Source organism: Canis aureus, chromosome 16 (genome assembly GCF_053574225.1).
Source record: "Canis aureus isolate CA01 chromosome 16, VMU_Caureus_v.1.0, whole genome shotgun sequence".
NCBI classification, from domain to species: domain Eukaryota; kingdom Metazoa; phylum Chordata; class Mammalia; order Carnivora; family Canidae; genus Canis; species Canis aureus.
This window is the reverse complement of record NC_135626.1, coordinates 11,465,071-11,487,497: the sequence shown is the minus strand read 5'-3', so window position 1 is coordinate 11,487,497 and position 22,427 is coordinate 11,465,071. Positions and strand designations below refer to the sequence as shown.

At 57.2% G+C, this 22,427-nt stretch overlaps 4 protein-coding genes across 7 annotated transcripts in view; 2 read left to right on the top strand and 2 right to left on the bottom strand.

Annotated features, from left to right (window-relative positions):
- Positions 1–22,427, top strand: part of RPL7A (ribosomal protein L7a) — a 199,057-nt gene that overhangs the window by 44,980 nt on the left and 131,650 nt on the right. The window lies entirely within an intron of this gene.
- On the top strand, positions 763–15,643 carry GLT6D1 (glycosyltransferase 6 domain containing 1). Of its 4 annotated transcripts, none has more exons than XM_077851319.1 (7): positions 7,697–7,742; positions 8,946–9,025; positions 9,494–10,114; positions 10,264–10,372; positions 11,657–11,698; positions 13,901–14,038; positions 14,647–15,643. In XM_077851319.1, the coding sequence occupies exons 4-7, from the start codon at positions 10,362–10,364 to the stop codon at positions 15,317–15,319; spliced, it is 864 nt and encodes a 287-aa protein (XP_077707445.1). In that variant the 5' UTR covers positions 7,697–7,742; positions 8,946–9,025; positions 9,494–10,114; positions 10,264–10,361; the 3' UTR covers positions 15,320–15,643. The 4 variants fall into 4 exon arrangements, with proteins under 4 accessions (XP_077707443.1, XP_077707442.1, XP_077707445.1 ...); XM_077851318.1 differs by having other exon boundaries at positions 7,706–7,742; positions 9,480–10,114; XM_077851317.1 differs by lacking the exons at positions 9,494–10,114; positions 10,264–10,372 and adding an exon at positions 763–1,078 and having other exon boundaries at positions 7,410–7,742.
- LCN9 (lipocalin 9) lies at positions 1,242–4,430 on the bottom strand. The gene is made up of 7 exons (XM_077851321.1): positions 4,298–4,430; positions 3,750–3,886; positions 3,528–3,601; positions 3,052–3,162; positions 2,666–2,767; positions 2,502–2,549; positions 1,242–1,843 (listed from the first exon to the last, which is right to left on the bottom strand). Exons 1-6 carry the CDS (start codon positions 4,391–4,393, stop codon positions 2,524–2,526), a joined length of 546 nt encoding a protein of 181 aa, XP_077707447.1. The 5' UTR covers positions 4,394–4,430; the 3' UTR covers positions 1,242–1,843; positions 2,502–2,523.
- LOC144285767 (lipocalin 1-like) lies at positions 15,209–21,664 on the bottom strand. The gene is made up of 6 exons (XM_077851320.1): positions 21,254–21,664; positions 20,458–20,591; positions 19,793–19,866; positions 19,474–19,587; positions 18,675–18,770; positions 15,209–18,163 (listed from the first exon to the last, which is right to left on the bottom strand). The coding sequence occupies exons 1-6, from the start codon at positions 21,362–21,364 to the stop codon at positions 18,126–18,128; spliced, it is 567 nt and encodes a 188-aa protein (XP_077707446.1). The 5' UTR covers positions 21,365–21,664; the 3' UTR covers positions 15,209–18,125.

Sequence of the window (22,427 nt, the reverse complement as noted above, 5' to 3'; positions counted from 1 at the left end):
CTGCCCTGGGCTCTCTGGCCTCTTTACCCCAGTCCACAGCAGGTCCCCCTAGGGCTGTGACAGGGGCTGGGTGAGGGGGCGCAAGGGTGTCAGAGGTTTACCAATGCCCCTTCCTTGGAAGTAAAGTCCTTTTGGGTGGCAGCAAACACTGAGAAGCGCTTTCCTGCTGGGGTCAAGCCCGCATTCTGTGGGCAGCTTGTCTGTTTATTCTCCTGCAACAAGCTCACCTGATTTTGGTCACCCCAGACTCGCCTCTGGGTCCTAATCGCTCACTGAGAGGGGACCTCAGCATCCCAACGCCAGCCACGGTGATGGTGTCTTGGCATGTCCCTCGTGCCCCGCCAACACTGCTCTGTCCTGACCCCAAGACCGTGGGCTGCTGCATCTGTCACCCGGTCCGCCTGGAGGTCTCCGGGGTTGGGTGGGCTGCGGGAGTGCGCTGAGCACCAGAGCCCGGCTCGGAGGCCGGGGGGCTGGGGACTGTTCAAGCGCTGCCATCCACCACGTCATGACCATCCCTTCTGGGAAACCCCGTTCTGATCCCCAGATGCCAGCTTTCCGAACCAGCGAGCCCCGCTGAGTGGGAAGCTTCCCACATGTCCCTTGCCACGGCCCAGCAGCTTGGACTGAGGCTCTGGACAAGGAGCCTGAGGCCAGGCTGGCCACTGCCCAGCCCCCTGCCCATCCTGATGGAGCCGCTCTGCCCCTGCGGAAGGGGCACAAAGCTCTCCATCTCCTGCCTGGAGCTCCTTAGACCCTGGTCCTCTGCAGCCCGGCTCAGCTGTTAAGAGCAGACACTGCTCCCCGCAGCTCCCTGGGGCTTTGGGCTGGGGGGTGGGGACTCCTGGAGATGTGCGGCTGGGCCTCAATCCATCCTGCTGGCCAGTCCATGCCCTGTGTTGGTCCTGGAGATTTCTGGGACAGTGGGCTGGGAAGAGATCTCAGGCTGTGCTCACTCATGGAGGGGGCTCAGGGACAGCAGCGGTTCAGCCTGGGGGTACCAGAGGAGCCCCTCCTCGCCCCACCCAGCTGCCCACCCCGGAGCCACCTGGCTGCTTGCTAAGCATTGATGGAGCATGTACGTGTGGGGAGTTGGGTGGGGGAGGTGGAGGGAAGCCATGCGGGAAGCGAGGGCCAGCGATGGTGGTGGGGCCTGGGCTGAGCCCGGGGATGGGGAGACAATCGGGGGGCCTGCCAGCGTTTTCTGGGAAATGACTTGGAAAGAAGGACAGATGTTTCTTCTGTTTAACCTTTTATTTTGAGAGAACTATAGACTCACACGCAGCTGTGGGGACGGAGTCAAGACACCGCCTGGTGCCCCCCACCGGTCATCCTGATGCCACCATCTTGCCTACCATCCCCCCGGACGCGGACCCTGGCGCCACCCCACTGTCATGGGCCTTGTTGCCGTGCCCTGAGGGGCAGGCGTGTACGTGCACAGCTCTGTGCTTTCCTGGTGTGTGCAGGCTCCCATGGCCTCCACCACGGCCCAATGCTCAGGGAGCCCTCCGGGCATCCCTTCAAGCCACACCCCCACCCCCACCCCCACCCCACACAGTGGTTCTCTGTTTCTGTGGTTTTCCAGACAACTCAACCGATCCAATCGTAAATCGTCAAGTGTGGCCTTCTGGGGTTGGTGGCTGTCGCTTGACACCACCGCCTGGAGACCTCCCAGCCCATTCCCGTTCATGCTGGGCCGGGTCCCCAGGCGCCTGGGCCGGGGGCGTCAGGCCGTTTCCAGAGGGCAACCGTGAGCAGGGCTGCTGGGCATGTGTGCGGATGGTGTCGGGGTGCTCGTTTCCGTATTTCTTGGAGGGATGTCTAAGGGACAAGTGCTTCTAGTCTACGAATGGATTAACCAAGAATTAGTGGGAACTCCAAGTATGCACAAGTGTGAGGTGCATCAGGGGCCCGTGTCCCAGCCTCTGAGCCCGTTGTCTTCTCCAAGGGATGACTGTCCCTCAGAGGAGGCGACTCTGGAGGGCTGGTCCCTGGGGAGGGTGGGGGGCCATCTTCCCTGGATGTAGCTGGGCCCGGAGAAAGGACAACAGCTCAGAGGAGGAAAGTAGGGGTCGAAGAGGGTCCACCCAAGTGTGTGCGTGTTCCTGCGCCCATGTCCAGGACCTAGGGTGTGACCTTATTTGGAAAAAGGGAAGGGTCTGTGCAGATCTGACTAAGGAGAGCATCTTGGAACAAGATCGTGTGGGATTACCCATAAGCCCTAAATTCAGTGGCCAGTGTCCTTAGAAGGGGAAGGAGACCCGGACCTGGAGGGGAAGCCGTGTGGACATGGAGGCAGAGGCAGCCCCCCACCCCACGCCATCTGCTCTGGTGGCCCCAGGACACTGACACAGAGTGCGCTCCATGTGTGCTCGGGCACTACCACCCCATACGGCCCCCTGATACTTGGGTCTGGGGAAGCAGCCCCATTCCTGACCCCAGCTTCTCCTGCCGCACCCCATGCTACCCCCTCCCCCCGCCCAGACAGGATGCTCACGCACCGGGAGGCCTGGGTGGGCTCCTCTACTTCTTGTATTTGCAACAGTCGTCTGGGAAAACAGAGTGGGTTCGCAGATGGAGCCTCACTGGGGGCTCCCTCCCCAGCTCCGCGGCCCAGGGGGGCTCCCCCAGACCTCCTGGCTGCTTCCCATGGTGCTGGACCTACTTTGGTCGCTCAGGCTGAGGATGTTCTGAGGACCCAGCCCGTACTTTCTGCAGACTTTCTCAAACCTCTCCAGGAAGCTGGGACTCAGGTCTGGCACCCGTCCTGAGAACAGAGCAGCAGGGGCTAGGGTCCCTCACTGCTTGCTGGGATGCCATGAGGAGGAGGCCTCAGGGGCACCCAGGCAGGGCTGAGGCTGGTGGGGGGGGTGCCCTGAGCAGAGACGGGGGCTGGGCAAGGTGGGGGTGCACACACAGCTCAGAGGCCTGGCCTGTGTCCCCAATGCTCCATGAGAGGTGACCTGATCATGGATCAGAGCCTCAGGGTGGTCAGACCCCCTCCAGTTTGGAGGGGCCCCCAGGCACGTGGGAGGGGTCAGGAGGTGGTACCATAGAGTGCCAGCACGTTGGTCTCTGTCCCATTCCTCATGTTCCGGAGATGGAAGGTGATGTACAGTTTGTAGTCGGTCTCCGAGAGGAGCACCCTGTTGTCCCCCTCGTCTGTGTGGACACGCAGCTCAGCGCAGCCCCAGCTCACCCCTGGCATGTGTGCCAGGTATGCCGTGCCGCCGTAGGTGTGGATGGTGGGCTGGTGGCCCCGGCAGGAGGAGGGGTGCTGCTCAGGCAGTTTCCCTGGGCATCGCGGTGGTGGTGGTGCCCACCCTTCCCTGAACCCCAAACCAGTGCACCTGCCAGGCGTGAGCCAGGGGCCTGACCAGGGCCCTCCCCGGGGCCACGTGCCAGGCAGGTGCCCTCATGTCATGGTCAGGCTGCCATGGGGCCCCATAAAAGCCCCTAGGTCACAGCTCGCCAGGAGGCGGCTGACACCCTGGGGACCAGGAGCCCTTGTTGCCAGACGCACTTACAGTTGACGGTGTACTCCCCGTTCCTGTCCGTCTTCTCACAGACCACGGCCACCTTCACGCACTCCCCGAGCACCCTGAAACCGGCTGCTGTGACACCGGGCAGCCAGCCAGGGTCTCGAGCCTCCCTCAGCCCCAGGCTGACCCCCCGGTTCAGCCTTTCCCATGGGAGGGTGGGAGGGACACCGGTCCTCCCCCGTTCCAGCTGAGATGGGTGACACGCACATGAACTGGAAATTGAACTTCAGACTGCCGTCTTCTAAGCTTTCGATATTCTGTATGAAGACCCTCAAGTCCCCATCTTTCTCAATCCGCTTCATGTCATCCGAGGCCATGGACACTGAGTACCAGACCCCCGACACCTGTGGACAAGGCCCTGATGCATGGGGAGCCTGCGTGTGTGGCTCCCAACCAGCATCCTACCCTTCCTGCCCTCCCAGAGTCCTCTCTGCCCTCCCAGGGTCCTCCCTGCCTTCCCAGGGGCTCCCCTGCCCTCCCAGGGACCGCCCCTTCCCTCCCAGGAACCCCTGGCCCTCCCAGGGTCCTCCTTGCCCTCTTGGGGACCTCCCTGCCCTCCCGGGGACCCCTCTTCCCTCATGGGGACCCCTCTGCTCTCCCGGGGAACTCCCTGCCCTCCTAGAAATATCCACAGCCATCACAGCTGGGGAAGGAGAAGCAAGCCCTCTCCCAGGTCCCCGACCCCAGATGGAGGACGGACAGGTGCTCTGTAGCCTGGCCCCTGGGAAGGGCCAAGACTTGGACCCTGGGCCCACCTTGGCCATGTCATAGTTTTTCCGCACGATGGCTTGGGGGTTGAGCTCCTGGGTGGAGACCAGGCTCAGCCCCAGGCTCAGCAGGAGCAGGGCCATGCCCACTGGTGGGTGCCTCGGCCACGGCCCACCACCTTTATACCCCTTTCTGCCTTATAGTTTCCGCCCTCCTGCCTCCGGGCACTGCCTGTCCTCCCCACCCATCCTCTGCATGCTGGGAACACAGCCAAAGGCCACCACTGCTGCCACCCCCCTCACCGGTTACGGATGTCCTGGAGCCAGTGATGGGGTGACTCTGACATCTGCTAGGACAGAGTGTCCGTCTGGGTCAGGATGGTAAAGGGAAGTCAGATGAGGCTGGGTGAGTGGCTGGCGGGACCCTGGGCCTGAGCGCCTGCTGGCTGCAGGAGCCCGGGTGACCCTGGGCCTCCCTTGCCTCTCCAGCTGCTGGAGCTGGCAGCCGACAGGGACTGTCCCTGCTTGGCCTATGTGTCCGGGTTCGAGGGCACAGAAGGGCCCATGACGCCACATGTAAGGAACCGTGTGGGCCATCCTGGCCTTGAGCATGTGGCTGTGACTTGGGAGTGAAACCCTGGAAGTGATGAATCCCAGGGGAGGGGATGCGAGGGGAGCCCAGACGGTGGGGCCAGAATGAGAGAGACATTTGGGGTTTTGGGGCCTGGAGAGCACAGACCTGGGTTCACACAGCAGGGGGGCCAGGGTCCAGAGCAGAGTGGAAAGGCCCCGTGTCTCCGTGCGGCAGGCAGGCTGGTGCTTGGGGGCCAGCAGGGGGGCCCCCGGTGGACTGACTGGGACATTGGGCGCCAAATCCCATCCAAAGGACCCGACCACAGCTCGTGGTGATCACGTTGAGTACCTGCTATGTTCCAGGGTGTGTGATGATGGTGAAGCACCCAATCTCCAGACGCAGCCTTGAGAGGGGGTGGCAGCTACTGGACATCAGTACGTGGGGGTGACCAGGGCCCGCCTGCCCCCCGCTGCCCCCGCGAACCACTGGCTGTACCTCGCGCAGCCCCATCCGTCTCCAAACCTCGGTCCCTGTCCCGTCCCCTGTCCTGCCTCTCTGTTTGTTATCGGGCTCCCAGGCCCCCTTTGTGATCGGATTCACCAGCTCAGTCCTGAGGCAATAACTGTCTCCCTGCGTCAGGTGCTCAGTGGGGACAAAGTAATTCAAAGGGTGTAAGTCTGACTGCCGTTGGAGGAGCATAATCTGGATTTTCTCTAAAATAAGCGAGCTCTGCAGGCCCTAGGGTCAGCGGACTTCTTGTCCGAGGCTTCGCTTCCACGGCGTGGTCTCAGAAAGCAGGTGCATCTGGCCTATGACCTCCATTCCCTCCGACACTCGCTACAGGCACCTGTACCCCACCCTTGAAGGGGGGCCCCAGACCCCAGAATGTGCGGATTCCTTTCCAGGGGAGGAGCCCCCCTGCAGCCCTGGGGTCATGGAGGCTGTGGGGAGAGAAGGAGGCATCCGTGGGCAAGGGCGGCCTTGATGGCTTTGAGGACTGAGCCCACCCAGCTCACTCTCCACCAGGCCGGGCGTTGGGCAGTGACTCGCGGGGAGGTCCTTCCTGGGGGATGGACAGCACCCCCGCGACTCCTGCCCACCCGAGGTCTTCTGATAACCACAGGCCTGCAGCGAACGGGCCTTACCCATGCGCACAGACACCCTCCCGGTGGCCAAGTGGGCAGAGACAGGTGTGTGCAGCCCAGGGCTGCCACGGGGAGGTGGGGGCATGTGGGGGGATGCCCCCATGTGAGCACAGAGGTGAGGGCCAGGTGCCTGCAAGCCCAAGTCTGCCAGTGACTGCTGCTGGCACGGAGGAGGAAGCATGTACTCTGCCCCCACTGCAGTGAGGGCACGTCTCTGTCTGTGGCGTTTGTCGTGTAGCCAAGACACCATGCGCACATGCTACACTTTCGATAAGGAAAATGATCTTACTTTCAAAGGGGAGGGGTACGGAAAGGTGGGTGTTACAGCCACAAATGGCGATGGTGGGATCGCACATGAGTAGGATTTCCCCGTGCCGAGCGCACCCGATGGGCCGGATGGCAGGAACGCGTGTGGCGTCCACCGTCAGCAAGCTGAGTGCCGCAGAAGCACTGGAAGGACAATGAAGGGGATGCGTTCTTGGGCAGGGAGGTGGCTGTCACGGTGGGACGAGGACACAGAAGCTGGTGTGCAGTGTCTCTGTCATAGGTGTGAACACACGCCGTGGTGAAGACACTGCCCTGTGAGTAAGGTCAGTCCCTAGAAAACGAGGAGGGAACCACAGAGGAGACAAGGAGCCAAAGAGCATTTACCAAATATCCTTTACTTAAAAAAAAAAATTATGTATTCATTTAGAGAGTGAGTGAGCACATGAGCAGGGGGAGAGGCAGAGAGAGAATCTTGAGCAGACTCTGCGCTTAGCCTGGAGCTGTTGGGCCGGCGGGATCAAGGGGGATGGGGAGGCACCAACAAAATGGTGGCGGACCCCCCACCTCGGAACTTTCCCACCACCAGCAGACCGCCCGAGGACACGTCATCAGGGGGAGACTGGACCTATGCAGGAAACCTGAACCGTACTTACCCAGACCCCATATAAGGGCATGGGCAGTTATTGCCCCAGGCTGATTTCACCAGAAATATACCTAATACCTACCGTCCTGTACAGACAGACATACAACCCCTTAACCCTCCCCCCTTCAAAAGCCTGTTTGCACTACCCTGGGCATGACTTCCCCGGCCTGCGACTTCCCCATTCTTTCCCTCCCCTGGGGGCCGAGGAACCTCACCCGGAGAGCATGTCCCATTAAAAGCCTGTTTTATTTATTTATTTATTTATTTATTTATTTATTTATTTATTTATGATAGTCACACAGAGAGAGAGAGAGAGAGAGAGAGAGGCAGAGACACAGGCAGAGGGAGAAGCAGGCTCCATGCACCGGGAGCCCGACGTGGGATTCGATCCCGGGTCTCCAGGATCGCGCCCTGGGCCAAAGGCAGGCGCCAAACCGCTGCGCCACCCAGGGATCCCTAAAAGCCTGTTTTGACCAACTTTTGCCTGACCTCTCTATTTCATTTCATTACCGATTGGATTAAACCTGACAGGAGCCCGATGCGGGACTTGATCCCACAACCCTGAGATCATGACCTGAGCCGAAACCAAGAGTCGGACACTTCATGGACTCAGCCCCGCCCCACCCCGGGCGCCCCATCCTCTACTTTTTAAATGGGACAAAGTCCTGTCGTCCAGCATCCCCAAGATGCCCCTGCCGGCAGCTGCATCATTGTGACTGGGACTTTGCCAGCTGCATCATCAAAGGGCCTGCTGATGTCACCACCTCAGAGCAGGGGACAGTGTCCAGCCTGTGGCTTTACAGAGACCCAGAGACAGAATGCTTGGGCAATAACCCCCTTGTCTCTCACAGCGCTCCCAGCCAGGTAAAGGGACCACCCTTCGGGAGGGGGTGGGCCAGTGTGAGCGGTACGGGGACGACGTTGCTGGGGCGCACCTTGGGAGGGACCTCCTGCCCCATCCACGTGGCGTTTCTAATGTCCTTGGATTGGTTAAAGAGGGGGCCTGTCGCCTGTCATGGGGCCTGGACGCTGTGCCTGTGCAGTGCTGGTGGACGCCGCCCATCCAGTACGAGGACAACAGGGGCTGCATTTGCGATGCCGGTGTCCTGGTGGCCATATTATCAAAGGTCAAAGAAACAACTGAATCGATTTTTACAATGTATTTGTGTTTAGCTCAAGAGATCCAGGCTATTTGAATTTCAGTATTTTATCAATATAAGATGATTAGCGAGCCATGTTGATTCTTCTCTTTTATCTGACATCTGCCTCCAAAACCCAGCGTGTTCTGGGCCCTCACCGGGCACCTCAAGCCAGAGCAGCCACATTGCTGTGTGCTCGACAGGCACACACGGCAGACAGCTGCGGAGCTGGTCAGTGTGCTGGGAAGCCTCGTGCCCGTTAGCCGAGTGCTCAGAAAGGAAGCATCAGAGAGCCCCCCTCTGCTCCAACACATGACCCTACAGGCTTGTGCATAGAAACCCCAAGTAAGCTCTGGGGTGTGACCGGAGCCCAGAGTCCCACGTTAGACCTGAATGCCTGTGATTTAGGTTTTAATCCCTGTTCGTGAGCATCAACCTTGGAGGGAGCTCATAGTTTTGGTTTAAACCACCATACCCTTGGGACCAACAAGCCATCTTACTATCCAGGTGAGGAAAAAGAACAGAGTCTACTTTGGGGGGCATGTCATGCCTCCGAGGCCAAGAAGGACTCCTCCTCATCATCATCACAGCTGGGTGTCACAGCTTTGTCTTTACAGCGGGGTTGTGGGGGCATTTGATGCGTCTCTCCTATACCGTCCGGGTGGAGGTGCACGTGCTGTAGCAGGAGGGCCAGAGGATGTGCACGCTCAGTGCCCAGGGCAGGGGAGAGGGGAGCTCGGCGCCCTGAGGAGCACCAGTAGAACAGAGCTCCCCCCAACCCTCCAGGCCAGCCTCCTCCTTCTAGAAGCAGGAGCTTCAGTTGGCATCTTGAGGCCCCAAATGAGATGCTGTGAATCCAGGCCTAGAAAGTGGCAGGGGTATGACTGTGTGTTATTAAAGATCTCCTTCTCTCTCCTTGTCCCTCCAGGAGGAGATGCATTCCAAGAGAAAGATGCTGTTACTGATCTCATGTGTTTTATACTTCCTGTTCATCAAGTATCACTTCAGGTAAACGTGAGATATGGGTGAGCCGGGACCCATGAAGTTGGCAGAGAGGGCATCAGGGGCTGAGTTTGGTGCAGACATTAGTAATGCTCGGACGTGACCAGATCTTCCCTTCTCTCCATGGGATGGAGCAAAGTGTGCAGATGTTAATTCTGTCATGCGTGGATGGGGAACAGTTACTCCTGGGGCGGGGTGGGGTGGGTGGGCGGCCATCGCCCAAAGCATCTGCTGGTGGGGAGCTTTTCTGCTCTAGATGAGGAGGTAGGCAGCGGGCACATTACAGGGCACAGTGAGCAACGTCGGAATCTACATAGCAAAGACTTGAAGGAAACGCGAAGCAAGGGGAGGGATAGCCCGAGGTTGCTCTTCTGGACACGCAGGACACACCTGCTAGTGACCCGCGAGAAAGCTCTCTCCTATAGAGAAGTCCCTCTTCTCACCACCTCCTCACCAGCAGGGCTGTCTCCGCAGAGACTGAGTAGAACGCAGCCATACCGTCAGGAAGAACGTCTTTAGAGATGAAGCCTTCATGAAAACACATCTGATAAAAAGCTTGAATCCAGAAAATGGAAAGAACGCTTCCAGCTTGACAGGAAAGACACAGCCTCCTTAAAAAGCAGGCAAAATCAGAGCACACCGAGAAGATGCACCAAAGACGACACGCAGAGCGGGGACAGGCACGTGAAAAGATGCTCAAAATCATTTGCCATGGGATAATTGCCCATCAAGACAACGTGATGCCACCATGAACCCTGGAGAATCTGGCGTGCTGATGACCGCTGTGTGCCGGCAGCGACATGGACAGCGGGACCCTCGTTCATGGCTAGGGCCACGCAACATGGGGCCAGGCCTTTGAAGACATCTTGGCGGCTTCTTGGGGAACTAAATACAGCCTTTCCGTTTACCTGGCATCGTGCTCCTGTTTGTCCACGTGGCCTGCAAACGGACCTCCATGAACAACCCACACCAGGCGTTCACAGCAGCTTTGCACACAATTGCCAAGAAGTGGAAGCGACCCAGTGCCCTGCCACGGGGAATGGGATAAAGTGTGGCGCATCCAGACAAGGGGAGAGCATTCTGGCTTGAACAAAGGTGAGTGATTGAGCCCTGAATTGAGGTGAGCGATCGAGCCGTGAGGGCACGGAGGCAATTTAGATGCACATCACCAAGTGAGCAGACCAGTGGGAGTCCTGAATTTTGCCTGGCAAAACTCCCTACACACGGGGCATCTGTGTTGGCAGGAAACGCTGCTGTACGAAGACCCGACAGACTGGGAGCAAAGCTGGCAGGAGCCAGGTGGGCCCTTGCCTCTCAGCTGGGGACTGCTCTGCCCACGAGTATGCACTTGTGGTAGGTCCAAGGATGGTGGTGATGTTCAAGGGACAGACAGGACACGAGAGAGCAGCACCGCACAGCAGGCATCATTGTCTCCCGGAGCCCATGGGGAATCCAGGGGGGACCCCATGTCCGTGTGCCGGCATGCGTCTCTGGGGACAGCAGGTGGTGGATGGGCTTCGTGGAGTCCCTAATGTTGGCCTGCACTGCACACAGCTGCGTGTGTGAGCCCACCATGTGGGGACAGGGTAGGCGTGTGGTGTGGAGCCGGGCTCCCCTGGCCCCCCCCCAGGTAACAACAGCCCTGCATCCCGCAGGCTGGGCCCCTCACGCGCTTGCCCAGGACGAGGCCAACTCTGCTGCAGGCTGAGCGCCTTCCTCCAGGGTGTTGGTTTCTTTAGGTCAGGATCCCCTCTTCAACCAGCTGTGTTTTCCATGCCTCTGTCACTCCGTGGGACCCCAGGGATCCGTGACCCCAATATTCTAAAAGAAAGGCCACTTTTGGGGGGCGCTTGGGTGGTTCAGCTTGTTGAGCATCTGACTTCCAATCTCAACTCAGGTCTTGATCTCAGGGGTGTGAGTTCATGCCCCACATTGGGTGCAGAGCTCACTTAAAAATAAATGAATGAAAGAAAGGCTAGTTTTTAGTACGTCCCCCATTCATTGCTTTGTGATTTTAGTGAAGTTTGCATGGGCAGCCCCGAGTTCGACAGTCTAGCCCTGGGGAATCTGATAACGAAATCAGGGTGTTCTCCCACCATTTTTCCCTTACCAACAGCACGCCCCAGTGTTATGGAGGCAAACTGCCCAATCTCGTTAAAGCACAACAAAACTAGGTAAATCCTGTGTTTAGATGAAGGTTAAAGACATAATGTCGGCTCTTTCTCCAACCTGTTTACCTTAAATGCAGCAAAGCCACTCTGGTGGTGAACGAGGGGGTGAACCTGTGCCATCTCCATTCACAGCCTCTAAGCTGGTGCTACTGTGGGTTTGGTAAATCCTCCCAGTGGCATGCCCACAAGCCCTTTATTGCCGTCCCCACTCTGGCCATCACTCGGCACCAAACTATGAGGCTCCCCAGACCCCCAAATGGGGTTGATCCTACCACTTACCCAGCTGGCAGCCCCTACTCTGGGGACCCCGGAGGGCTGTCTCCTTGGCTTCTCGAGGTCAGTGCACAGGCTGTACGCCGACAGCTTTGAACCAGTGCCCGACAGCCCCTGCCACACCACGGGGCTCCGGAAATGTTTGCTGGATACATGGATGACCCACAATAACTCAGTTTTCCCTTTTCACCAGGGATGAAGTAGAACTCCGGCTCTCAGACTGGTTCAATCCGAGGTAAGAATAGACATGTCTGCTCTCACACAAATAATGGTGCTCAGTGTGGAGCGATAGATTTTTTCTGATCACCCCATTAGAGCTGCCCTGGGAGGCTCCCAGGGCTGGAGTTTTCATTTTATTTTCTTTTTCTTTTTTTAAGATTTTTATTTATTTATATGAGAGAGAGAGAGAGAGAGTTTTTTTTTTTTTAAAGATTTTATTTATTTATTCATGAGAGACACAGAGAGAGGCAGAGACACAGGCAGAGGGAGAATCAGGCTCCCTGCCTGATGTGGGACTCGATCCCAGAACCCTGGGGTCACACCCTGACCCAAAGGCAGATGCTCAACTGCTGAGCCACCCAGGCATCCCTTTTGTAGGATTTTATATATATACAAGTCATCTGCAAACAGGGTCATTGTTATTTTCTCCTTTCCAGTCCCCCGGGGCTTCATTTCTTCTTCTTGCCTTATTGCAATGGCTAGAATCCACACTATTCTGGTGAAGAAGAGTTGGTGAGAATGGGCCTCCTTGCCTTGTTCCCGTTTTTAGGTGGTTACTGCTTATGATGATTTTGTACTTTGGATCTGGATTTGTTTGCACCTTTTTTTTTTATAGTAAGACATCAACTGCTTAAGAAATAAGGATGTTTAGGGGATCCCTGGGTGGCGCAGCAGTTTGGCGCCTGCCTTTGGCCCAGGGCGCGATCCTGGAGACCCGGGATCGAATCCCACGTCGGGCTCCCGGTGCATGGAGCCTGCTTCTCCCTCTGCCTGTGTCTCTGCCTCTCTCTCTCTCTCTCTCTCTCTCTGTGTGACTATCATAAACAAATAAAAATTAAAAAAAAGAAATAAGGATGTTTAATTAATCCATTAAACAGATGTGAAAAGTAACATTTTAAGAGGTGTAGTCTCTTTGAAAAATGGATCAAACTCTTGAATTCAACATACTCAATATGTTGGTGAATAAACTTGTGGCATGAAAAGAAATTGGGATGCCTGGGTGGCACAGTTGGTTAAGCATCTGCCTTAGGCTCAGGCCATAATCTCAGGGTTCTGGGATTGAGTCCTGCATTGGGCCCCCTGCTCAGCAGGAAGTCTGCTTCTCCCTCTCCCTCTGCCCCTCCTCCCTGCTTGTGTTCTCTTTCTCAACTAAATAAATAAAATCTTTAAAAAAAGAGAGAGAAACTGACGGTGCCCTTTGTCAAGTTAAAGTAATTCTCCTTTATTCCTATTTTTTTGGAAGTGTTCTCTCTTTTTTTCTTCATGAATGGTTGTTGGACATCGTATAATGTTTTTTTTTTCCTGTGTCAAATGATAACGGGCACCTGACTGTTATTTAATTTCTTGGGATGGTAGGTGTATCAAACGATTGTCAAATGTTGAACCAGCTTTGCATGTTTTAAGCCCTATTATTGAAACCAAATCTAATATCTCTGTCCCTGTTTGGACTCATCTTCTTTTTTTTTTTCCTTCTGGATTGTACTGATGGACCTAAGGCAAGGGGAGGTTTAAAGAAAAGCATCTTCTAGATCTTCTGCGGTTGGGGGGAGGTGCTAGTGGAGAGGAGGAAGGAAAACTGAAGGACTTAGGGAGATGTGGGGAGGCAGAGGCACTGTGCCTGCAGTACTGGCCTCAGGCAGTATCAGGACACCCTGATTCTGGGCTCCCATTTAAGCTGAGCCGGAGGTCGGAGGATGTGGCCCCTGGGCTGAAAGGCAGGTAGCATGGTGACAAAAGTAGCAGTTGCTGGGTCTTTTTAAAAAGTGTTTTATTTATTCATGAGAGATACAGAGAGAGAGAGAGGCAGAGACACAGGCAGAGGGAGAAGCAGGCTCCCTGCGGGGAGCCCAAAGCAGGACTCGATCTCAGGACCCCGGGATCACAACCTGAGCCAAAGGCAGACACTCAGCCACTGAGTTACCCAGGCATCCCTTCAGTTGCTGGGTCTTGCATACTGACCCATGTATGTTAGCTCTGTGGCCTTAGGCAGCCTACTCAACCAACCTGAGCCTCTGTTTCCCCACACCAAGAACAAGGATCGCAGTAGTACTTACTGCATCGTGTCTTGCAAGGATTAAATGAGCTGCTTAAATCACCTGCACAGTGCCTGGCACGTGGTAGGTGCTCTGCCTGCGTTCACTGGTGTCTGTCGGACGGCCTCTGCTGCTGTCGTCGTGAAGGTGGAGCCCACTTTAGTGGTTTCTTGTTTGTTCAACAGAAAACGCCCTGATGTTGTAACGACCACGGACTGGCTCGCTCCAGTCATATGGGAAGGCACCTTTAATAGACGGGTCCTGGAAGAGTACTACAGAGGACAGGACCTCACCATAGGCCTGGTTGTCCTTGCTACTGGCAGGTAAATGCAAACGAGCACATACGAATCTTCCACCTCCAGAAGGCTGCCCACAGGGACCTGTAACCATCGCATCTTGCCGTCATCCCGCAGAAACACCCTGATGTGGCTTTGTCCTTGCTTCACGGGGTCATTCATGTCATGTGGCTGTTTCTACTGATACTGTTTAGCTCACATTTTCTTTTTTTTTTTTTAGATTTTATTTATTCATTCATGAGAGACACAGAGAGAGGCAGAGACACAGGCAGAGGGAGAAGCAGGCTCCCTGCAGGGAGCCCGATGTGGGACTTGATCCCAGGACCCTGGGATCACGCCCTGAGCCTAAGGCAGATGCTCAACTGCTGGACCACCCAGGCGTCCCTAGCTCACATTTTCTTTCTTTTCAGTGGGTGTTCCAAAACCTTAAAGGCTTTTCTCAGACCCCCTGGTTCACCACACCCTTCCTCACTAACCAGTGCAGTTGGACCTGCAGACCCGACCTGCCTACCCTTACCCACTGGGGGCTCTGTAGCATCCATGACGTGTCAGTTAGATGACACATCTGGTGACATGTCTCTTTCCCTTGAAACTCTTAGGGAGCACCTTCCTCTGTACATGTGTGTGTCTTGCAGGATCGCAGACCAGTACTTAGAGCTGTTCATACAGTCGGCCAATAAGCACTTCATGACCGGCTACAGAGTCATCTTCTACATCATGGTGGATGCCATGTGTCGGCTGCCCAACCTGGAGCCGGGTCCTCTGCAGACATTCCAGGTATTCACCATCAGAGAAGACAGCCGGGAGGATTTTCACCTCATGCACATGAAGAACTTGGCTTCGCACATCCTAGGGCACATTCAGGACGAAGTCGACTTTCTTTTCAGCATGACGGCCAACAGGGTCTTCCAGAACGATTTTGGGGTGGAGACCCTGGGCACGTCTGTGGCTCAGCTCCATGCCTGGTGGTACTTCAAAGACATAAAGGACTTCCCTTATGAGAGGAGGTTCAGATCAGCGGCGTGCATCCTATTGGGAGAGGGGGACTTCTACTATGATGGCTCTGTCGTGGGTGGCACGCCTCTGGAGATTTTAGACTTCATCCAAGAATACCTGGAAGGGATGATTCACGACAAGGAAAATGGGCTGAACAGCACCTACGAAAGATACCTGAACAAGTACTTTTTCACCCACAAGCCCACCAAGCTGCTGTCTCCAGAGTACAGCTGGGACACGGCGTTGCAGCTCCCGGCACAGATTTGGTTGGTCAAGGCAGCGCAGTGCTCCCACATGTGCCTGCACACGTAGCCATGGGTTCTAGAGTACACAGGCCCCCCCCCCCCGAGTCTCTTGTGGGTTTAGAGGTGGAGTTGTGCAAGCCATCCATCCGCGGGACGTGTTTCTCCCTGCAGTTTTGAACTGTCCAGTTTGGTCTGAACAGGATAAAGAATAAAAGCGATTGTTTAATGCTTGGTCACAGCGATGTTGGGATCTATATATTGTAGAGCCGGGACATCGGTTAGGAGGCAGGAAATGATTTTTTTTTTAATGGAGAAAGATTGTAGTCCAGAAAAAAAATATATAAATACAAAAAGGACAGAGGATTAAAATAAAGGGAAAACAATAAATGTTTATCGGTTCATTGGAGAATACGTAATAGGCACCAGACCTGAGGTGGGCATTGCTTTGTTGAATCCCCACAAATAATACCCTGCGATGGACATGGGTAACCTCCAGAGACATGCCTTTCTTTTATGGTTACAAACAGGGATGCCCGGTTCATTTTTTTTTAAGCCATAGCACGTTTTTTTCGTTAAAATGAAGGTATGCACTGAGCTGTGTGGTCAAGGCACTCTGCTGGGTGCAGGGAGGGATAGGAAGTAGTTATTAAAATCAAGAGTTTTGTCCCGAAGCAGCCCGTGGCACAGGGCAGTGCAGGAGATGGGCCACGGCATTGCTTTTGCAAGTCCAGTGCTTGCCAGCAAGGGTGGGACATGGGTGAGGTGGGTCATGTGGGGTCAGGACGGGGAACCGCCCCCGTGGGAGGTGGCAGGTGTGGAGGAGAGCACGGCTCAGCGTCCCTGTGAGGGATTTGTGGACATGGGGTCTTCACAGAGACCATTGAGGTAAATGAGGTCACGAGGTGGGTCACAAGTTCCCCAGGGCAGACTGGTGACCTTATACAACAGGAGCTCAGGGCGCGCGCGCGCGCACACACACACACACACACACACTCACACACACACATACACAGGGACGAGCTGACATAAGGAACACAGACCATCCCTTCCCGGAATGGGAGTTCGGGCTGAGCAGGGCATCATGAGGCTATCCAGACAAAAGCCAGGTCACCCCAGAACTGCCCCCCCAGTTCCACCCCTCTGAGCGAGAGCACGGGTCCCCATACAGCAGGTGCCAACTGAGTTGCAAAAAAAAAAAAAAAAAAAATTGAATCATGCCAACCTGGTAAGTAAAAATAGCATCTGCTCACTTTTCTCACATTGGGTCCCTTTTCATGAGCCCCAGTGGAGATCTTCAGAGATGAGATTATCAAGCTTCTTGACAATATTGAATTTCAGGTTTGGGTATTTGTGATGCACCTATATTCATAGGGTAGGGTCCCATCCCTGAGTTGTTATTATTGATAGGGGCAGAACTTTTGAGGTTTTGTGTTTATTAGGAATCAAACAGGAATTCATCGTAAGACAATGCAAGGAGTTAGATATCTAAACTTATTTTTTTCCTCCAAATCTCTTGGCCATTTCCCCCCAACACTGTTTATTGAATAAATAATGCCTTGTGTGATGGGCCAGTTGCCTCCTGCATTATTTCATGACTCTATTCATAGATCTTTCTTCCTGCCCCTAATTCCGCACAATCGTAATAGCTGTCGGTTCACACTTGTTAACGACGGGATGGTACTTGTGTGACTTCTCTATGAAGCATTTCAAAACTTTTGTTCTTCCCTGTGGATGCTAGATTCAGGTTTGCAGTTCAGGGTAAAGATTCCACTGGGGTATTGTTTGAACTGCTGGGATGGACAGGCTAATTTGAGGATTATTAAATATTCATGATATTGAAGATGATGTAGAAATACCCCATATCCATTTATTTAAGTCATTTTTTTCACTGTCCCGGAGTAAGGATTTTAAAAAAGTTTTTTTTTTTTTTTCCTCCATATAAATGCTGCTGATTTCTTGCTAAATGTCTGAGCATCACTTCCTCATCATACCGGGTTCATTCTAGTTCTTGATTTGGGTTTCCTGGTTCACAGGGAAGCATCGTGCTTTGAGCACCTGCTGGTCTCTGGCGTCTGAGTGAGCACCAGGTGGACAACTGCCCGGAGAGGGGAGGCGGGAGGGGGCCCACAAGTGATTATCCAGGTCCTGCTGACCTCGCCCTTGGCTATGGTGGGTGTTGCCTTGCTGAGGCATGGCCTTCTGGGAGACCTTGTCTGCCCCGGGGCGTTCCTGGGGTAGGATCCAGTCATACCTGTCTCTGGCATTTCCAGGTGGGTAGTATGGGGGCCCGTGACACAGTTTCCTGAGAGCCCGCCCTTCCGTGGGTGGTCCTGGCTCCCCGGGCAGAGGGGGCGCCTTCCGTCCAGACACCGCCCAGGCACCCTTGACTTCCAGGACAGGGTGGGGGCCTGTCTCAGCTCACCTGTTGTGCCAGTGCAAGAGCCTGTGTTTACCTGGCTCCTCTGGGGAGCACGGGCAGGACCTGGGCTTGCTCCGCGCTCTCTGACCTGGGTGGGGACGGGCCCAGCGTGCCTCTCTGAGTTGTCCCTGGGCAGGAGCTGGGTGCAAGCAGGTCACAGGAGCTCCAGGCGGCCCCTACCAGGGTTGTGTCCCTGGAGGACTCCAGTGCTGTGTTCACTGCGGCCCAGGACTCGGGGCGGGGGGAAGGGAGAGCTGCCGGTCCCCTCCTGGCCGCTCAGCGTTGTCATGCCCCTGAGCCTGGCTGGGAGAGGCCAGGAGGGGGCTGAGGAGGGGGCCGGGCTCAGGCTGGGGTGGGGAGGGGGCTTGGGAGGCCTGGGAAGCCAGTCCGGAGGGTGGGAGGCAGCGGGAGAGGGAGGGCAGTGGGCAGGAGGAGGGCCAGGCAGGAGGGCTCCTCAGCTGTGACCTAGGCTCTGGCCGGGGGGGCACCGAGCTGTGGAGGAAGACGTGGAGATGGAGCTTTGCCCTTTCACTTTGCAACCAAGCAAACTCAGGGCTTAGCCCTCGTCCCCCCTGGGGGTCACCTTCATCTGCCCAGCACCCACAGATGGGCACAACCCCACAGCTCGGCCACGCTCCCCCTGCTCCGGGCTCTCTTTCTGGCATGCAGCCCTGGTCTGAGCAAATCAGTGAGGGGACGACAAGGTCCCCGTGGAACGGGCACAGAGCTGGAGAAGGTGTCCCTTTGTTCGATGCGCTCCCACCCACAGCCCTGCGTGTGTTCGTGGACTGATGGTGCCCGGGGAGGGGGCGCGGGGACCAGGGGCTCCACAGCAGGAGCCTCTCTGACTCAGAGTCCGAATCCGCAGAATGGAAACCAAGGCCATGCCCAGCTCGCCACGTTTCAGGGGCTTTGTGCCATCCAGCAGGCACGGCGCCAGCGCAGCGGCCTGGGTGCTGAGTGGGGTGGGGCAGGGGACACGTGTCTGGGGGGCCGTGCTCACCATCGAGGTTGAAGACTAGGGCTTGCTGCAGCTGGAACTTGGCGACATACTCAAGGTACTTCCTCAGCCACGCGGGGTCTCCGGGCACTCTTCTGGCTGAAACCACAGGGTGGGGGATGAGGGCGCCAGAGCCCAGACGCCCTATCTGTTCTCCGAGTGTCCCGTCCTGCCAGCCTGAGCCCTGCCACTGACTGGCTGGCTGCCGGGGCCTCAGCCCAGTCCCCCTCCCTCCTTGTCTCCCCTGAGAGCAGGTCCACTGTTGTCAGAGGATATGCAGTGCTCCCCAATGGGGCACTGCACATCTGGGGCCTCCCTTCACACAACAGCCTGCTGCCTGCAGGACCGGCCGCCCCCTCCCCGCTGACCCAGCCCTGGCCCCCACCTCCATGTACCTTCAGGACAAAGTGTCCCCCCAACCCCCTGGCCCTGCCCACCCTCCTCCTTCGTGACCCCCCATCTTCTCCACGTGGCTCTTCCACTTTCTGAAGTCTGATGGGACTCAGTTGCTTTTAGATTCATTGTTTATCTCTTCCACTAAGATGGGAGTGGTTCTGCTCTAGTGGACTGTCCCTCCCCCAGGACATCCGGGCTCGTGCTGCCGATCCATTGAATGAATTCCCGTGGCAGCGAGCGGGCAGGTGCAGGGATGCCCAACCCAAGGGGCGCCAGGGAGGAAGTGTCCGTTGGGTGCAGCTCAGAGCCGTCCAGTCCAGGCAGGCCCTGCACCCCCGGAGCGGCAGGCTCTATGCTCAGGTCTGGGCAGCCACCCCACGCAGCCTCGCAGAGACCCACTTCCTACCCAGCAGGGCCCACAAGCTGGTGGTCTCTTCGTCATCCTCCAGGCGGATGTAGAGAATGAGATTGCTGTAGTCTGTGCTGACGAAGTGGACGTGCATGCTGCTGCCTCCCTCCACTGTGGGAGACCCCAGCCGGGTGACCGGAGATAACTCTCTCCTCCACCGCCGCCCTGGACACCCCCCTGGACAGCGCAGGGCACCAGGAGGATGTCTCCCGCCAGCATCGCACTTCCTCCACCCCCCTGGATCAGGGCATCGAGCGTCCCCTGCACCCCCCATACCCAGCACAGCACCCAGACCAGGGGGCTCTGGGCTACTCACAGGAGCCTTGGAACTGGCCTTGGAGCCCAGTTGGGTGGACGGTGACGTTCACTCCTTTGCACACCCCGTCTCCTCTGCGCAAAGAGGAGGGGGCATAGGAAGTCCCAGCCTGTTCCTGTCTCTCGGCCCCCTGGGGTGCCAGCTCAGGCTCTGCCCCAGTGGGACATTGAAGGAACTCTGGCTGATGTCCCTCCTGCCTCTCTGAGTCTCCTGGCTCCCTTGGCTTCCAGGGCCATCCAGCTGGGGGAGGGGGTGGGCTCTTGAGGGGCTGACACAGGGCCAGAGGGCAGGAGTAAGGAAGCAGGGGCTTCCTGTTCCTGGAGCTGCCAAACTCCCTGTCCTTGGCTTGGAGGTTCAGGTCTCTGGCGGGGGGGGTAGGGGGGTGGGGGGACTTGGTCCAGGCTGTCTCGGGTCACCTGGGCTCCACACGTAGGCCAAGTCTTTATGCCCCATCCCCGGGGACAGGAAGGATCAGGCTGTGTGTTTCCCCCCTGCTCCTTGTCCTAAAGCTTTAGGGCTTCTGACATGAAACTTTGTTCCTCTTGGGAGGGTCTGGAGCCTGCAGCTCCATGCCACATGTCCCTCTGGTTCTAAGCACTGGTCACTGTCCCTTGGGAGGCCCCTGAGAGGGAGCCCCCTGAGAAGAGCTGCAGGGGCATGCTTACGTCCAGAACAAGACGAATTCCACGTCCTCATCCCGGGTCCAGATGGAGTGGAGGCCGAGCCTCAGGGGATCGGTTGGGGAGACCAGGTGGGCGCGGCTGGCAGCCAGCTGGATGGTCAGCCAGCGGCCCTCCACCTGCAGGTGTGAGGTACGCAGGTGGTGCAGGGTCCCTGGCTGCAAGGCACCCGAGCCTCTGGGGTTGGCTCTCAGGCCCCAGCACTGCAGGCACTGAGCTGCCAGGGGAGGTCAGGGGCTAGAGGGGTGCCCTCGGTGGAGGGCGGGGTGGGAGACAGGTGTCCGGTTCCTGGTTGTGAATGTCCTTCTGTGTCAGGCTGTCCTGTCTCCCCCGCCTCTTCTTGTTGCTCCTCTTCTTTCAGCTCCTGTGTCTGGTCCAAGCGCTGTCCCGTTGGGCTCCAGACGCCCTGGCCGGGTCTGGGGAGGGGCAAGGGATGCCCAGGGACCCTGTCCTGGATGGCTTCTCTGGCCGGCTCCAGCCAGAGATGGAGACGGGCAGGGGTTCAGATGGGTGCATCGACTCTGGCCCCTTCCTGCCCCAGTGCTGTTCACACCCCTGCTCAGCAGGTCCAGTGGTGGGCACTGTGGGCGGACGAAGACCCCTACTCCTACCTGGGCCATGCCTGTGGCTGGAGGGGCAGCTGACTGCCTCCAAGCCTGTGCCTCGCCCACCTGTCCAGCCTCTCTCCTCGGGTCCTGCTCCCGGGGCACTGCCACGGCACAGCACCAGGCACCCACACCCTCCCTAGGGCTTCTCCAGGGACCTGACCCTACTCCCTTACCTTCTGGGCCTGAAACCCCTGCTCTACCGGCACCTCTTCCAGAGCCTTCTGAGCACTGGCCAGACCCAGGCCAAGGGTCAGCAGCAGGAGTGGCCCTCGCAGCGTGGCCATGACCGTGGGGCCCAGAGGCTGGGGAGGCTGGGCAGCCAGCGTCCCTCCTTGGGATGCGTCCTCCGTCCTCCAGAGCCACTGGTCTGAAGAGCCGCCCTGGCTGGCCCAGCCATCCCGCCCAGCCTCCTCGGCCTTCAGAATCACTCCCACAGGAATGGCGGAGCCTCCCTGACACCTGCCCTGTATCTGAAGGATGTGAAGGGTGTCCCTTGGCCTGCAGAGTGGCTGCCATCAGGGTGGTTCAGCCACATTGCAGGTTGAGGCTGTCATGGAGGAGTCACTTCAGCCCCAGGGGCTCCCTCCCTCCTCCTGGCCTGTCCTCCCAGGACATCCATCCTCCCTGAGCCAGGAAGGCCAGGACCAGCCTCCTCCCTCCTCCCCTTCCATTGTCCTGGGATGTGTGCTGGGGGGGTTCTGGGGGGCCTGGAAGGCACAGAACCCTCACAATGCTCAGCACCTCGGCAAGAAACCAGGGCCTGTGTTGTTGGTTTGTATTTACCTCAAGCATCTCTCATACCCTCTACAACTCATGGCCACTCAGACCGACGACAGCACCCTGCTGCTCACCACCCTCTCTGGGGGGCCTCTGAGCTGCACAGGTGACCAGGGCGCAGACCAGAGCCTGGAGCAGACACAATGTGGGTCTACAGCATGGGGAGGGGCAGGGAAGTCAGATCAGCCACTGGGGGAGGGGGAGGGGCAGGGAAGTCAGGGCAGCCATGGGGGATGGGGAGGGAGGTCAGGACACTGCAGAGGTGGGCCCTTGGGCACAAGACAATGTCCTGGGGTGGCATGTCTGAGGATCTGATGAATCAGCCCAGCGAGGAAGCCCCCATCCTGGTACCAGGGGACCTTGGCTCCCCATCAGGGGTCCTGGGACATTCTGCTGTGTCTGTCCCCTCTTCCTAGGCAGGAGAAATGGGAGAATGGTCCAGAGGCCCTGACATGAAGACCCTGCACAGCAGCAGACCCCAGCCTGTCCTGAGCGGGCCTCTGCTGCGTGCCAGGCGTCCACAGGCACAGGTAGCTGGTGACCATGAGGTGAATAGAGTCTTCTGGAACG